Raw genomic sequence first — 18,961 nt, 5'->3', positions numbered from 1 at the left:
GAATGACAAAAATCAGTTGAAAAAGGCTTAACTCATCAGATGGATACAAACAGAAATACTAGACAGAGAGGATGTGGCCGTGTACTTGTATATCAAAACAACAAAAAGACACTCGGTACATATCTGAGAGTATTTTTGTAGTAACTGACAGATAGTTCAAAGCCATTAACAACTAATAAAAAAATGATTGTTTTTTTAGTGTTCAGGGTGGGAAGGGTATTTTAGCCAAAACAAATTCTTTAAGTATCTTTTCATACATTCAAAATAATATCTCTGTTATTTATTGTAAGTTTCATTTACCAGCTTGCATTTTGAGATGCAACTATGATACAATCATTGTTATTGTTTTTATAGACGCTGTAATGTTGTACCATTACATTTGCCGTAGTTATAAGTGATGTGTTTGACATTTCGATTTTGCTATGACACGACGTAATTTATGTAGTACATAAGGGGTGTTTAAAAATTACCAATGTGTCTCTTTAAATTCGAAATTTTTAAGAACAGATAGAAGAACTGGTCCTGTCTTAGCAGTGTTACAAAGAATAATTTAAAAAGATATATCATCAAATATATTGTCAATTAATACTTTCCAAAGCTGCATATTATTTTAAGTAATATAACATTTTTACCAAAATAAGTATAAATTAATCAACCAAATTCATAAATATATAAAACATGTTTCCTCTTTGGGCTTGCACTTCCCAGCCTGTTGTTGTAAGAAATGGTATAACTAAAATGTGTAAGCGTTTTAAAAATATACAATATTTATTTCCTTTTTACATTACAGTCAAAATAAAAATTGAATAAGAGTTCATCGCTTTACTTGGTCGGAACCAGTGTCAAAACATTTAGATGCACATAAATCATGTTCCACTTTACACATGTCATAGATATCGTCCGACTCTCTGGAACAGGCTACAAAATCAGGCACACAGTATTGGGAATAACATTCTGAAAAATCAAACAGGAATAATGAATAAATACAATTATTTACGAAGATTAAATTTATCAGACATGGAGTATAGTCAATATAAGCTTCAAGATGTTCCGTCAATGTTATTTCAAAACGCATAATATACAATGTATGTATAAACCAACTTGGGCTTACATAATCGTACGTACTGTACATGAAATATATTATTGAATAAACATTTTAACGTCTTTTCTTTTAAAACATATTTGAAAAAGATTTTCACTTTATATTGTGTTTGTTAAGCTTTCACTTTCTATCCGCTATTGAAAAGGCTATGTTCTTTTATAAGGTGTCGACTCAAAAACGATTATTTTCAGAAAAAAACCCAGTAGGAGCTCCTTCACGAGGTTTGACCTTGAATGGGTTTCATATTTTACGACCCCTTTTGAGATCTATTATTACCTATGTATTTACATCTGTTAGTCTATCGAATCTTATAATGTGTTTTAAAAATATGTAAAGTATTTAAATCTGTGTGGTTGGAAAAAAGGAAATTGTATTTACGACTCCCAATTTGTATATAAAAAGTATATTTTAAGAGATAATGTGGTTGATTGTTCAATTGATTGAGCAGGAGGAAAGGAAAAATAGATCGTAGACTAAATTTAAGTGTTAATAATTCTACAAAAAAGTGAAGATTGTGATTGAACAGTTAGGGTAGATTTTAAGAATTTGATTGAGACCACTGGTTGATAATATATCATCACAGATTTTAAGAATATGATTGAGACCACTGGTTGAATATATATCATCACAGATTTTAAGAATATGATTGAGACCACTGGTTGAATATATATCCTCACAAAACCAAATATCATATTCAATGTTTATGTATTTTTTTCTCAATAGAATATTGACATCGTGTTTAACTTTAAAACGAATGGTAGCAACTATATTTGAAAAATGCGTAGCTAGACGCTATATCGTAACAATAAGGATATAAAAGGAATTTATGACGTTAACGTATCTACTATAAAGACGGGAGATTTTCACTTTCTTTTTTACTAATAACAATTGACAGGACAAAGGTTTGTAATGTTCTAAAAGCTCTTCTTTCTTTTTGTTGGTTAATAATGTTAAATTTGTCAGTTTTTATGGAACTTCACTCCTTGAATTTACTTTGAAGTTGGTATTGTTGTTTTACTTTTTTATCGAGAAAAATAGTAACATTTCTTTGAATTCGTTTTTAAACCAAAACTTACTGAATACATCAATAACCGCTTCACATCCTATGTCAGTATTTTGCAAAGATAGACCTGCAATGAAAAAAAACATATAATATCACATTGCAAAATAAACCTGGGGGTTTGCTTACTCTGGATTCATTTTTTTTTATCGCGGGTGCAAATTTTCATCGATTTTCTTTTATTTGTGTACTTTAATTTAAAAAAAAAATGTTTTATTTTTTATTGTTATAATGTTTCTCATTGTCGGAAGTAAGAGATACAAATAACATAAATCAGCTCCTAAATCCAGATTAAAAACGATTCGATAAAATCAAGATGGTATATGCAATAGGTGTTTTAATCCTAAACCTTGCTATTAAGTATTCATCTGTGTACCATTCAAATGGGTTTAGAACCAAAGCTTAAAAATATTACCTAAATGACTAATGAACTGTACAAATATAAGTATATGTGTAATGATTGTCATTATTTGCTTGATTCCAGCTGTTGATTTAATCATATATGTATCGCAATACGGCCTTCAACTTTGATTAATTTTTATAACGTTAAGTTTTCTATATGAGGCCCTTACGCGACTAAAGGTAAATCAATTCCTACGAAAAATGAACGTCTCAGTGTATGCAAATTTGGGTAAGAGTAGTTTGCCGATGTTTCATTCTCATCCATCTATTGATGAAATACAAATCAATGTAACAACAAAACCTGTGAGAATTACATGAAATACAAAAGAGGACATACTGTGCACATCAACAGCGTCAGACTCTCATGCTATGATTAATCAACCCTCACTTCGTCAAAATTTTACAATCAGAAATACGAACTTATCCATAAATTATGAATTATTCTGGAATTCAAAGATTTGAAACTGCCAAAACATGTCATTTGAGAGATCAACATTTCTTATCGTCAAAAACGTTCAATAATGATTCAATAAATCTATTTAGCGTCAATTTAGATCGCCTCTCTCATAGCAAAAACAATCAAACAAATTTAAAAAGACATAACACTCCGTGTCGAAAGAAGAGTACTCGTAATTAATTATTTCAAAGTCAATTTTAACTAATACTGTATAAAAATGATAGTGAGAGTTTTAATGCACAATAATAGTCAAACATACAGCCTTCAACAATGAGAAAATACCTATACAATATAGTCGGTTATAAAATGCTGTACACAATACACATGTATCGGGTACTAGCATCATTTAGTCATGCTAAATTACCGTCTAAAATGGAAGTGGTAGCATTTGTGTTCATTTTTAATATTGTAAGTTGTAATTGCTGATCATACATAACATATATAAAGATTGAGTCTAAACAAGGATGTGGCCACTTTCATTTTTGACAAAATACATCTGAAAAAAGACATATTATGGTATATTTTATAGAGTTTTCATAGGTTAGCTTGAATTTGAACGTTTTTATTAATTAAATCAGTTCAAATATTTCACATAGCTTAATAAAATCGATTGAAGTAGACATGTAAGTGTTTAAATAGAGTCCAAAATCTTTCATCAGATGAACCTGAATTTGAGGCCAAACTCGATCCTTACCGGACCTACTCCTTTTGTAATGATTCATCAGAACCAAAGAAAACACAAAAAGGCAAAACTCACGGTTATTTGTGATTGTTCAACTCCACTTCATTTTAACTTTGGTGAATAGTGTTCTAATTGGCAATCATATCACCTCTCCTTATTTTTATATTAATAGACACCAAGCATGGTAGTTCAGTCGGATTTATTTTACTACACAGATTGATAAAAAAAAACATTTTACAAATGATTCAGTATTGCGTGTAATAAACAATTAGTACGACAATATTTGTACATTATCAGTAAAATAATTGAAAAAGTATTAAAATGCAAATAAATATTTGTTCTTTATTGAAATAAAACAGATAAAATACGGTGCTTTACGACCTATAACATGTAATTACGATAAATAACACATTATTGACAAAAAGTACTTAATGGGAATGATCAAAGGTTATGAAGGAATAACATCGTTAATTGACAACTTTATCAATGTTTATATCACAACATTTGCCATTGAAACTCATGTTTTTATTATAATATGTCTTCTATTTATTTACCCAACTCTTTTGATTAACTTCATGAAATAGTTTTGAACATTATTGGACCATTTTTGTGGACATCATTTAAAAAAGTTAACCTCCCACAACAGTTTTAGATTAAGGTAGGAATAAAATAGAAAAAAAGAAACATATCAATAATTTGTATCTAATTGATTAAAGGAACGTTTGGGAAGCATTGTAGAAACATAATAATAAGATGGATCATGAATAGAAATTTTGTCTTAAATTAAATTTCATATTTGAAAATGCAGTTGATGAGAAGTATTGCCCATAAGTTTGGGCGATTTACTACAACCATCATTCCTACGATTTGAAGTTATTAGTTTATACAATATTCACGCCATCCTCACAACATTAACTAACAACAATTAATTATGACTAGTCGTATATTTTTGTGGTAAGCCTTCCATTGGTTTAAATGAGTCATGAAACTGAACACTGGTCATGAAGAGGAGACGAAACTTGAACTAATGATCAAAATCCGGATTGAATTAAATAACAGTATCGGAAAAGAAGACCAAACCGATGGATGTATTGTTATTAAAAGACGTATCAAGTGATCTGAGCTTTGTACTTTAGTTGACAAGAATGTAGAGGGATCAGTTGAATTCAACCTGTCAGTTTTATTATATTAATAACATAGATATAATAACGTTTTTCTTGGTGAACAGTTTCGTGTGCCAGTCTTAACATGTCAATGCAAATATAACATTAATGGTTGATTTGACATTATTTTGCTATTTTATTTCAGATTTTACTTTCGTAATCCTTAATATACGCAGAGTGGAAGATATTCTCTGTCTGGTCGCACTTCATATCTCGTTACAACTAATAATAACACTTACACCAAACTTAACGTGCACGAACAATAACAAAAATACGTATATACTTCTGCAAGAAAAAACTGACAAATCATACAACCTGATTAGCAGGTTTGACGTAAATAAATCATGGGAGGAAGGACTCTCTTTTTGGAAAGAATAAACTTGCGTACACACTTCTTTTAAATTCTGCATTATAAGGAACGTATGAAAGTTTGCTTAATTATTTCATTGTCTAGTTGGTTAGATTACTATATATAATTCTTAAATATATTACTTAATACTTACCGTTTTGGTAATTGGGGACATTTTCTAAAGATTTTTTACTCCACCATGCTGTAAAAAAATCACTTTGTTACTTTTACAATCAAAAGCTGTTTTGTTATATAATACAATCGATATACTTGTTAACTCTAGTTATAGTATAGCTGTTATAGTATAGTTTAACTTATGTACAAAAGTATAAGAATTTTGGTATTTCTTTTTGGTTTTGATTTAGTTTTGTTTTAGTTTTCGTATGCATTTGCGGACCTTTTTTATTCAACTTTAAAATTCGTTATCTTAAAAACTGCAGTAATTTCTGACTCATTAATTAATTTTGTACGATTGTATCTAATTTTGTCATTCCGCTATACTCAAATATCTATTCAAAAATGAAAGAGATAGAAGGTTCGTTGAATGGTAATTCAAATCTTGTAGGAGGGACAAATCGTGTTAAAAATCTTGAAAATAGAAAAATTCTTATTATAACCCACGAAGGATGGATGCATTCCTTTTATAAACCACTTTATTTAAAACGGAGAGTGGTCTGAGACAATAATTGTTGTTAGTATACTGAACTTTTAAATTGAAACTTTATTTAAAGAATTAGTTTGTGTACGAATTTGTTTGAAGCAGACTTAATTCAAGTACTATAATAACCAAACGCAATGATGCTGACTTAATAAGTTTACTTCCGCTTCAAAGATGATCTTGTCTCTTAATAATCATTGATTAAGAATTTATTCCAATCTAGTGTTCTTTCTCAAAGAACTTCAGATTTTATCAATACAGTCAAAATTGCTTCAAATCTAAACAAATAAGTAATTATAACATTAAAATACAGTTCATCAGACAGGTAGCATGAAAAAAAATATTTCTCGTTTTGGTTTAAGAAAAATATATTTACGAGTCTTTACATAATTACAATAATCGCTCGACCTTTATCTGTGTATCTTCAACATATATTTAACAACAACAATATAGCAATATGACACCGATTTTTCTATGCGGAAAAATATTGACCATCGTGTCTTAACTTGCCATTGCTTGTCCATAATTGAACTTTAGCAAAATAGGTCAAGAAAGTAAAAAATGAAGTTAGACTTTTATTGGACAGCATTTTAGAAGTATGTTCTAGCATTCGGAATGTATAGAACAAAACAAGACTTAGATATTACTTTCTAACAAGAAAGCACAAAACTACATAGAACACCAGACGCTTATGCAAGTCTAGCTTTTAGAAATAACCTTGGCAAGCGAAGTTATCAAAATCTTTTTTTTTTAACATTTATTATTATAGGTTTGGTCATAATTTCAAAGTTTTCATCCTACTAAAGATTTTTTAACCCATAGGAATATATTACGTTTGCTGTATTTGGAAAAAAACCTTTTGTAAGTTTTGAATCCTCTTCAACGTTGTACTTAATTTGGACTTATAAACCTTTTAATTTCAGCGTCATTGAGTCTTTTGTAGACAAAATGCCCTTCTGCCGTACAATATTTTAAGTCTGGTATTTGTGTTGAGTTTATATATATAGCTGCTATAGAATTAATCCAGTATTAAGTAAGTGATTTTTTAAAGAAGTCAAGTAAATGCTACATACAATGCTTATGCGGTTAACACTTCCTTGGATGTTTTAAATTACTTCTTTTTTTTCCCCATGAAGACACTAACAATTGAAAAATCAGAGGGGTATAAAATGAACTTTATAGGTTTATTGAATTTAGTCTCGTTTTTACTGACTTCCTGATTTCATACAGAGAAAATTTGCTGACTAATTCCGTCTTGTTACATTTAGAAATAAAGCATAAATGTTGTTAGTCAACTCAACAATAAATATAGCTCCTATTGACGACACTAACTAAACCTAAAACATTGTTTTATAGACGTTACATGACATAACAAACATTTTTCAGACTATGCAGATGAGGTAAAAATGTAAGTTTCAGAACCCAATTCACTTTCTTGTGCTCTGTATTATCTCTACCGCAAACCAAATAAAAATTTTAAAAAAGGATAGAGAAAAAACACAGCTATGACATATGGTGGAAAAGAACAAAAACAAATACTTTTTTAAGTAACATTCCTCAATCCAGTAGTTTACCGCTGTTTAATAGTCATAAATCGATTAAGCTAAAACAAATCCTGGTCACAAACAAAAGCCGAAAGTAAACATGAGCAATAAGAGGAAAACAACGGAACAACAGAAATACTTAACTGCTACAAAAACGAACACCTCTATGCATAAAAACGGACTATTTGATGACAACTGTCATATTTCGTATAGGACATTTTAAGAAAATTGTGAACCTGGTTTTAGAACGATCCCATGTAAAAACCAGATTAATCAATGGTACATACATAGTTGGGAGATCAAACTAATACGAAGTTGAAGATAATTCAAAACTGGTTTTTTTTTAATTGTATCAGATACCGTTTGAAAAATCTGTACCTGTGGTAAAAAAATATATGTATCTAAGATTTCATCAATTTGTTAACAGAATTGTAAGATCATTTAGAATTGAAAACTGAGAATGATAAATGAAATGTTAATCAATTGCAATGACTCGTATTATGATGCTTTGGTTTTTTATTCCCTGTTATTTAAATCTTCTTCTTTTCTAACTACGCCTCGCTATAATTCTATTTGAAGGTTAAAAAGTCTTTGTATGTCAAACATACGAGAAGCTTTTTCACTTTAAATGTAAATTTTCTTTTGAAAATTTTTCATATTGTTGAAAAATATATATTGATTATTTAATATTAAACCAAATGACAGAAGAAGAAAAAAAATGATATGCTCAAATTTGTATTGACTAGATAAAGATACTACATATAGTATTGTATATTTGTATAAAACTGCAAGTCATTTTGATTGTAGAGAATACGGGAACTTTATATTTTGATTAAAGCATTATAAAACACTTCAAGTTGGATAAGTGATGAAGATTTTTTAATATTTAAGAACGCACAATGGATACCTGTTACCAACACGAAAATATGTTATTGACATATATATTGATATGATTATAGTCAAGTGGATAGTGTTCGAAGATATAAAGATGATACAAAAGAGTACTTTACCAATATGTAAATCGTATGCATCCATTAAAACAATGAAACAACAAAAAGGCGAAGAGAGCACAAAAGGATATCTAGTATGTTTACAGCGTAAACGTGGACTATATGTTTTTCATTTTCATTACAAGTTACCAATGGTAATCAACACAATTCCTTCTTAGTTTTGTCTAGAATACGTAAACAAGAATTTTTTGTACTTTTAACACCCCTCTGTTTTGGTCTTTTTTATCTGGTTGTAGGTGTAGCACCACTTATTCATGCCCGGCCAGAAAGCACATACCAAAAAGTAGTACATATTTAACACAAAATAATTCATACGCATGAGTGTAACTTTCAAAATATGTAGATTATTTAGATATTTTTGGTATCAAATGAAAGATGAAGGACTGGTGATCATTATAAAACACTTTTTAAATGATAATTTTGAATATGAAAAAAACTTTACCAAATTTTAAAAGAGGGTACATTTTGTCTGTTTGCCAGATCTGAAGTACCTTTTTGGTACATCCGAAGTTCCGGGAACCAGTTCTTTCTTATATGCCATTAAAGGTATGTTGATTCTTTTCAGTACAAGACACCATAAAGTGTTGCTTTGACAAGCAATGATTGTCTCTTTATTTGATCTTAAAACAAAAGAAGTGTGCCTGCTTGAAATGGAGGAATTTAAAATGAAAAGCAATGAGACCATGAATTAGTGGTGTACTTCCTGTATAATTTGCAATCATGTCGTTCCTTCTTATTGTCATATTGAATATTGGTGATACGGTTATCAAAGGTACAATGCTAATAATTTGATATGAATGACGTGTGTTTCATCTACATCAGACTCATCGGTGACGCTCAGATCAAAACAGTTATAAAGCCAAACAAATATAAAGTTGGAGAACATTGAGGACCAAAAATACAGTTTGTCTCATTGGCAATTTGGGTATTTGCACATAACATTGGTTAAACCGCCATTTTCATGTCGAATCAAATTCGATGAGGTCACATGTGAAATAAATTCTGTAATAAAACTCATCTTACGTCATACAACAATAGGTGTAGACGTTGCATCAAAACGAAGCGAGAATAAATACGTATATCCTGGATTTTTACAGTTAATGTTATTAAGCAATATATATTCTCATATTAATAAATTATCACTTTGTTTCGGGGTGGGATGATTCAATAAGTTATTCTATATGAAAAAGTTGAAAAATTATGTTAAAAGTAAGGTTAAAATGACATAAAGAAAGTAAAATGGAAGCAGGGCCTATTTCTACAAATTCGAAACAAGTTCAGTAACATATCATATGAGAATGCGACAAACTTTGTGATAGTGGCAGAAAGTTCATTTTTTATATCTTTCCAAATAAGTTTTATAGGTATTTTTCATCTATTTTGACTTTACAGATAAAAATTGTTTTCTTTTAAATAATAAAAAAAAAACGTTTGGGTTTAAACTTTATAATCAGTTCCTTTGAGTTTTTTTATTATAGGGAAATGCAAATTTTGTCTAAATACCATAATAAATTGTGTAGAAACAGCCTCATGACTGTGTTGAACAAACATTAATTTACGTTAAAAGCCGTTTAAAAGTGTTAATTAAATTATTGACAAATACACAATAGATTTAATTAACACTTTTAACAAAATTGACCTTTTACTTCTAACAGAATCAATTGGAAACATTTCATACATATGTTCATATTAATACTATATGAACCACTGTAATTTAATGCGTTATAGTATGTATTGACATAGGTTAAAGATTAACTAACAGTTTAATTATAGAAAACAATACTTTTAATTCTAATTTGAATGAACCTGTTTTTCTTTAAGTCTTATTCTTAAAATATTGTTTTAAAGATCAAAAATAGGAAACGATATCACAAAATACTATAAAATGACACGTTACAATACAACATTATTATGTCTATTCGCATCATTTTTCAATAAGATTAACACAAAGTCATTCATATAACCAAACAATTATCCCTATGTTTTATACAGTGAAAAAAGAGTGACGAAAAACGTTTATGAAACATTTAGCACTGGGCACACGAACAACCGCGAGTTATATCAGGTGCTCCACTTAGTTAACTATTTTTCTTCTTCTTCTTCTTCCACTTAAGCGGACCCAATCAACTGTCTGATTATTCTGCCACTGTGTGTTGCGCATGCAAGTTCAAAGAAAAATTTAATTATATTTACATTTTGTGAAAGTTAAAATCCTATATACAGGTGCTCTTTAAAAACAAGTGTTTATGTCTATTTTGTTAGCCGAGCCTTCACGCATTCAAGACTCGGGGCGCTGGTAGTGGATAGTGGTAAGGCATTCCATTCCCGTATTGATTTTGGATAGAATGACATTTTCCTTATATCAGTTCTACAAAGAGGAACCTGGAAACATCCAGTACGAGATGATCTTGACGATCGGCTTGTTGGAATGAGCCTAGATGTTGAATCTATATTCACTAGGCAATTAGTAATTGTGTACATCATGCGCATACTAGTTGTTGATCTCCTCTCTTCTTATTGTTGCCACTCGAGTTGCTATATCATGGCGTCCACTGATGATGTGTTACGGTATTTGTTAGTAACATACCTTGAATGCGTGTGGTATGATATAACTATTTCATTGTATGTTATATCATACCACACGAAATGTATTCTTAGGACAAATTTCCAATAAAAAGAATATTGGGTATTTATTTTTTATGCCGAGATCGCTAAGTATAATTGCTAATCTAATCAATACTGTAAACAAAACTGCCGTTTTTGTAAAATAAAATAGTCCTCACTACAACTGAAGCGGACTGTTTTGGTTAACAACTTATGATTGTCCGAAAAAAATCTTATATAGACACAAAATTACGTTTAAACTATGTCATGTTTCATACGCATAAAAAACTCAATTTTTTAAGTTACAAATAGTAAATAAGCTTATATATCAATTGCAACAAAACACACAAAAAGGACAACACTGCAACAACAGAGATTATAAACTCATTAAAAATCAACTTACAATTTCTTTTTTCTAGAGACATAGGAAAATATTCTTCGTCTGATATACTGCGTGCTTCTGTAACACCTTAGATAAAGAAAACAAAACATAAGAAATATATAAAGTGTATAAACATTTAGAAAACTATTGTTTCCTTTGTGTTTTTTTTTCTTATAACCAAGGTGCTGTCGCCCTTTCTTCAACTTGTTTTATTTATGATTTTCTACTTAAAATCAATTCAATATTTTCAATGCATTCAATTAGTATTGTATTTACCAACTTCCAAACGCACTTCTCAGTTTGATGCTTATCGACATCACTTGTTTTTTGAATATGTAGTTTTATTCTTGATTTTGGACTGACAAAGCTACTTAAATGTTATGCGAGGGTTAATGTATTCTTTGTCTCTGTACCGAATATCAAACATTTGGAATCTTTGATAATGCAAAATCTTCCCACACCTCTCGTTCAGCTCTCTTATGAAACTCTTGAGAGTAATATTTTACAAATTTTCTTCATTCTTCTTATCACGAAAATCCTATAAGATGTTTTTAAGAGGTTTTCCCTTTCAGCTTAAATCTCCTCTTGATATAGATTTGTTAATGGTTTTCTACGGTTTTCTCATAAAATCATTATTTTACTAGTTCATGCCGATGCTTTGTGGAGCTTAGATTACTATTATTTGTTTATGAAGTTAGAAATTAAAAGGCTTAAAAGTTAATCAAATGTAGGATGTAATTAGAATTTTCAGCATGTTTGCTAGTACTGATGACTATGGTGTTTAAGCCAATTTGCATCATATTATAAGAGTATGACTGAGGAGATCGTGCTGTTGCAGAATAATTTATTACGGAGGTCTTTTGATTGATCTTAATAGATTATGTACTGTTAATGGGAAGAGGATAATACATTGATTTGTTAGCATTGTAAAGATCAGAATAAATCATGATCTTTAAAATGGAAAAGTCTACGATGATCCCTACATAATGTGTAATTATTAAAGTTAGGATAGGCTTACTTGACTAGATTTTGTCTTTTTCTTGTCTTACAGGGTTGCATAATTATTAATATGAAGATTTATAATAACGTTAAATCTTAAATTATAGGTTGGCAAATGTCTTCAAAAGGAAACATTATTAGGCATCTATATAAATATATGATTGGTTTTTTTTTTTATCAAATTGGATAAAATGTGCATCATATTTTTAAAAAAATTATATAGTTACATATTCAATAAATTAAGCATACACTAATGTTAAGGTTGCTGTAAAGCCAGGTATTTAAGAGACCTCACGAATGTTACATTTATCAATAAAAAAGACAATTGATAAAATTGGGCCATAAAACAAAAGACTGAATTGACTTACAAACGATTTAAGTTGGATTTTGGTTGTAATATCATTAAACAGTTTTTATCTCCTTTTCCATTAAATTCAGTTCATTAAAATCTTTATAGAGCTTAAATCCAATAAAAGTGAAAGCAAATGTCTAATATATATCAAGTACATAGATACCTAACATCATCATAAATCCGGAACAAATCTGTAGATCAACCAACGGAAAACATTTAAGATGATTTTATTTTCCACTTTTGGTTGCCAAGGACTGCGATGGTTAGTCATATGTCTCAACAACCTGTTTATATATTCATAAAACGCCCTGTACCAAGTCAGGAAAATGGCCATTGTTACATTATAGTTCGTTTCTCTGTGTGTTACATTTCGGTGTTGTGTCTCTGTTGTGTCGTAGTTCTCTTATATTTGATACGTTTCCCTCAGTTTTAATTTGTAACCCGAATTTGTTTTTTCTCTATCGATTTATGAATTTTGAACAGAGGTATACTACTTTTGCCTTTATTTATGCGATAACAAATATACCCCTTTTGCCACGAAATTCAAATATACTCAATAACATTAAAAAAGGGTTTGAACGAAAGTGAATAATGATCAGAATCTATCTTTATATTAGATCAAAATATAATTTCTTTCCAGTGTGCTATTTTTTTGTAACTGTAGAATTAACTGGATATACAATTATTGATTCCTGTTGGTATAATTAATAGTAATATGATAAGGGGGTAGATTCATATTAATATAGAAAAATAATAACGAACGACCTTAATTTTCAATTTCCTGTTACAAAAACTTTGAATTTTACGAAAAATTAAGGATTTTATTATCCCAGGAATAGATTACCTTAGCCGTATTTGGCACAACTTTTTGGAATTTTGGATCCTCAATGCTCTTCAACTTTGTACTTGTTTGGCTTTATAAATATTTTGATATGAGCGTCACTGATGAGTCTTATGTAGACGAAACGCGCGTCTGGCGTACTAAATTATAATCCTGGTACCTTTGATAACTAATTAGTCAGGAGGACACGTGTTTGAGTAATCTTCATTAAATACGTCTAACACCATTATTTTGAAGTCCAAACAGTATACTACTTCCTGCCTTTAGACTTTCAAACTTATACACCAAAAATATTTCGTAAAAACGCTCTTTCCCCAAAAAATAAAAAGTTAAGCAAATTCTAAACACAGTTTTGTAAGTCAAGGGATATGATTTATTTCATAGCTTCACTGATGAGTTTTTTGTAAACAAAGTACGCATCAGGCGTACACAATTTAGAGCTTAGTATCTCTGGTGAGCTATTCATGTCAGACGATTGTTTTCCACCAAAAACAAAAAACAAGATAACACATTTTGGGTATTTTTTCGGTAATGTATGTTTTTTACAACGTGTCCAGTCACTATGAAATTAAAAATCTAGTTCTTACATGTATATCAGCAAGTCGTTTGCAATCGAATTTCTCATGAAATTTGAAAATAAAGAATATTATACACATCAACATAGGGAAGTATCATTTAATTATGTCCCTGTTTTTATTTCATGTCTTAGGTTACACTATTTGTTCATGTTGGCAGGGTTTTTTTACAAAATGTCAGTATGTTTTTTATACTGCGTGGTAAAAAACATAAAACCTATTTAATATTTTAAAACTGTCTGGCAGCTGTTGATTTTTATATATTATACGTTTATATTTTACTGAATGTCAGTACACTGATTGAAATCTTTCACTCTGTACTTTAATTTTATTAGGAAATGTCAAGACATGGTACTATATTTGAATATAATCAAATATTTTTTTCAATTTTCTTAATTTGAAATCAATATTTACTGAAATCTTTTTTCAATATCTTTAACTAGGCGTTTCATTTTCATCATTTGTAGTTCGTAATTCTTTGCCAAGCTTTTAATTCCTGATGGGTTTTTTTCTATTGTATTTTAGTTAATGTTGTTCTCATTCATATGTTTCCTATGCAGTTAATATGAAAAGAAGATGTGATATGATTGTCAATGCGACAACACTCCATGATAAACTTAATGACACAGAAATTAATGACTATAAGTCTCCGTACTACAATGTGCAAAGCCCAAACCGTATGAAAATGGTTGTGATAGTTCAACCTTCGATTTATCCTGCTGCATTTCATTGTTATTTAGCTATGTTAATGTGTTGTTTGAAAAGGATTCCATGAAGAAAGAACTAGTTCTTCATTTCTTCTGCCTTAATTAACATTCTACAAAGTATATGCTGTAGGCCATCTTACGCAACATGTTTATAAAAACAAACAGTATATTTTTCGCTGTGTTAAAGATCCATTGGTGGCCTTGTGCTGTTTTCTGCTTTTTGGTCAGGTTGTTGTCTCATTAACACCTCCCCCATTTCAATTCACAGCTTAACAATAAACTTGTTGTACCTTTAATTTGATTAGGGACTTTCCTTTTGAGTTTCCTCGGAGTTCAGTATTGTTGTGATTTAACAGCTGTCATTGTGTTTTTCGTTTCTCCGTCGTTTTGGTGTATGCTGTTGTTTTGGCATATTTCTCTCTCAGTTTTTGTGATTTGACATTTAGAGACTTGAGTGATTTAATCATTACTTAACTATTAAGCCCAAAATACTCCAACTTTTATATTAAAAAAAAGAGCCAAGCGAAAATAAAAAAATATTTATAACATATTGGTAAAATGAATTTAAGAATATATGTTTGGTCCTAAAGACAGCAATCAATGAGAATAATGAGATAAGTAATACTGTCATAATATTGCGTTTACCCTACATTCCATGGTTATTTTTAATGTTTACGTGTTGCAGTCTCATTTACTATCTCTCAATATTTAATTTTGAAGATATCTGAACTAACTTATGAATGAATCAATTATCGATATTCTAAGAAAACTAAAGCATACTAAATTCTCAGTTATCTTTATTAATTTTCTAAAATTTACCCTTTTGAGAATGCTTAAATCAAGAATTTGAAAAATTAAGGGAACGATATAGATAAAATGTAAAAAGACGTTTCATTTGCTTTTGACAGATAGGCATATTCTGCTCCACATAGCACAAATTCGGTGATGTCAACATCGAGGAGTGTGTGGTTATATAAAAATGAGGAATCAAAACTCAAACTAGAGTAGACAATACTCTATACTGAAACATATACAAGATCCTATAGGTTATAAGGTAGGAGAAACATCAAGAGGAATAGAAATTTGTACTTTAGTCGACAAAAATCTTATATGAAAATTAAAAGTATCTGCAGTTTATAGAATAGTAGTTATATAAATGTACAAAGTGAGCCAACATTCGAACTTGTGTATACTTTACTCTGTAATAGAGTCGAAAGGTATCGTAGAAGTATTTAAACTCAGTAATTTCTAGATGGAAGTGAAGCTAGGCTTTAGACTAAACTATATCCGTTATTTTTATTTTATTTCAAGTATGATTGGTTCCACATGGTCACCAATCATTAATTTGATTTACTGTCTCACCTTTTTTCAGGAAAATGACGTAAAATTAAATACTAGCTTTATTTCATTTTCCAAAGGAATCTCCTGTAAACAAATATATATTCATCCTCATATGTATACAGAAACAATAAGGCAAGAGGATGAGCACATTTGGTTCACATGGGAATGCCGAGAATTCGAAAAATGTGTCATCCAAACGTTACAAATATGGTTAAAAAAGGCATATCAATATTCTCTATAAGATAATGAGCTGTGTAGAAAGGTTAATTAATATTTGTACATGAGTGGACAATACTCTAACATACTTATCAAATGGTTCTGTTTATTTGGTTTATATAGTAGATCACACAAAATCATTATGCGGAAAAAGGGATCCAAATCCTACTTGAGATGACACTTGTCTAGCAAGCAAATCAAAACGGCCTTAATCGGTAAGATATACGTAACATGAAGGTTAATTTAACAATACAGTCAAACTTTTCTATGAATTATGAGCTGTGAAATACGCTACCAAATGAGCGATAGGGATATTTATTATTGTACTTTAGTGCAAATCAAGTTTGTAACCCTGTATTTTCCTGCTGTATCGATTTTTTTACTATTGAACAGCGGTATACTACTGTTGCCTTTATTTTGTTGACTATGCTTATATAAGACATTCGAAAAGTGTATATAACTATTAGGTAGTAGATACTGAACTATATGAAAAGAGGCATAAACAATCGAACTTATGTGGCGAATCCTCTTACACGACAAATCAAAAGTTCCAATTGTTTATAATTTAATCAATTATGGTACCAGTTCTAATATATATGCCACACTGTGTTATAAGTTGGATCAAATAGTGCACCTTTGTTAAATGTTCTAAAATCAAAGTTCAATTCAATTATCTTTAATTATTTGGTGATCAGTTTTTTTCTTGCAGATCTAGATTCGTAAAAATGAAGTTTTTATATCACTAAAATAATACTTTACATGTAAATATATTAAAAAACAAAAATACAAATTTTCATACCAGGCTTGGAACCAGTATATTATCTTTAATATTTGTAAAAGCACATACTACACACATGTTAAATATATATATATATATATATACTGTATATTACATTAATTTGTAGGATCCTTTACTATAGATAATTTAGCTGATCTGTAACAATAACATCTTCATGCCTTATATATCATGTACTGTAGTACGCCGCTAGATTAACACTGACGAGGAAAGGTAACACACGGCCAGCGAAAGCTCTTTTTTTAGAGAGCCCAGGTGGTCGTGTGGTCTAGCGGGACGGCTGCAGTGCAGGCGATTTGGTGTCACGATATCACAGTAGCATGGGTTCGAATCCCGGCGAGGGAAGAACCACAAATTTGCGAAAGCAAATTTACAGATCTAACATTGTTGGGTTGATGTTTAGACGAGTTATATATATATATATATATATATATATATATTCTATTTTTCCTTAGTTTTATTTGATATTGCAATTTAATAAATTTGAAATGCAAAACTAGGATCAACTCTCAGTGGTAGCAACTAAGCCGTAGTAAATAAAACATACTTGCATTACTGCATTTGAAATACTTTCTACGACTGTACTACGGCAGGAATATTTCAGTTGTTGTCCATTCGTTTGATGTGTTTTATCATTTGATTTTCCATTTGATTAGGTACTTTCCGTTTTGAATTTTCTTCGAAGTTCATCATTTTTGTGATTTTACTTTTTACATGAAATTTATCGAAAAGAAACTTGATTAAAAAAACATTTAGATATTAAAAGGAATCACACACTTTACCTCAAAATTTTACTTACCAATCGGACAGACCAATAACATCCATATTAGAAAACAACATGAAAAGTAAACCATTTGTAAGTAAAGTTCTGATTTTGTCCGCATAGTTTAGTCAGTGTCACTGGTATGAATGTTTCCTTTTTATGATCTTCTCTTTGTTAAATAGTTTTAAATATTCACAAAAAATTGATGAGTGAAATCCAATAATACGTCTATAAGATTTTAATTCTAGAATTCATCAGCATGTTTTTGAAAGTAGATTATGTTGACAGTACAAAGTCGTTTGCCTTGCTACGTCTTTTTATTCATACGGTTGTGTGTGCGTGTCAGTTGTTTTTACCACGCGGCTTTCAAAGCATTCAGAGGATATGATTCGTTGTTCAATCACTTTAAGGTGTCATGAAATAGGTGTCAGAAAGGCGTAAACACACTAGTGATAAAAAGGACGATGAATACCTGCAATTAAGGGCACTGGTTAGAAATAAGAATCTATAATGACAAAAGGAAAGCAATTATCTATACATCTCATATCTTGCTATATTTGTGATTTAATGTTATTTTCATTAGCTTGTAATAACAATAACATTACGGAGCGTTACAATAACGTATATTTCTGCTTTAATCAGTAAGAATAACATAGCATTCTGCGCATTTAATAAAAATGAATGATACTTTTCTGTTAATCCCAATGCAAACTTTGACAGAATATATAAAATACACGACATAAACCGTAGAATAAGGAAATACATTTACACAACTTCGGTACTTTTTCTTATGTAGAAAATATTGGGTTAAACCTCGCGAACAATTATTAACAATATGAAAATGTAACACCAATGTTAAGCTTTGAAGTTACCTGAAAGTGTTTTGTATATTTTGCGGCCTTTTGATTCCAATTTGCAAACGGTGGTTTCTAGTTTTTGATGTTAGATCATTTAACCT

At 29.9% G+C, this 18,961-nt stretch overlaps 1 protein-coding gene across 1 annotated transcript; it reads right to left on the bottom strand.

Annotated features, from left to right (window-relative positions):
- Positions 1 to 749: 749 nt before the first annotated feature.
- On the bottom strand, positions 750 to 18,294 carry LOC139519026 (uncharacterized). Its single transcript, XM_071310745.1, has 5 exons — positions 18,040 to 18,294; positions 11,435 to 11,500; positions 5,370 to 5,417; positions 2,179 to 2,232; positions 750 to 954 (listed from the first exon to the last, which is right to left on the bottom strand). The coding sequence occupies exons 1-5, from the start codon at positions 18,122 to 18,124 to the stop codon at positions 815 to 817; spliced, it is 393 nt and encodes a 130-aa protein (XP_071166846.1). The 5' UTR covers positions 18,125 to 18,294; the 3' UTR covers positions 750 to 814.
- Positions 18,295 to 18,961: the final 667 nt, after the last annotated feature.

The sequence above is a fragment of the Mytilus edulis genome, chromosome 1 (assembly GCF_963676685.1).
Source record: "Mytilus edulis chromosome 1, xbMytEdul2.2, whole genome shotgun sequence".
NCBI classification, from domain to species: Eukaryota; Metazoa; Mollusca; class Bivalvia; order Mytilida; family Mytilidae; genus Mytilus; species Mytilus edulis.
The sequence above is the reverse complement of the archived record's forward strand: the minus strand, read 5'-3'. Positions and strand labels throughout refer to the sequence as shown.

Excerpts from the sequence above, each read along its gene's own strand:
- LOC139519026 (XM_071310745.1), bottom strand. The coding sequence starts at position 18,124 with ATGCGGACAAAATCAGAACTTTACTTACAAATGGTTTACTTTTCATGT. Across the intron at positions 2,233-5,369 it reads TGTCCCCAATTACCAAAACG|GTCTATCTTTGCAAAATACT; the intron begins GTAAGTATTAAG and ends TTTTCATTGCAG. Across the intron at positions 955-2,178 it reads AGCGGTTATTGATGTATTCA|AATGTTATTCCCAATACTGT; the intron begins GTAAGTTTTGGT and ends TTGATTTTTCAG.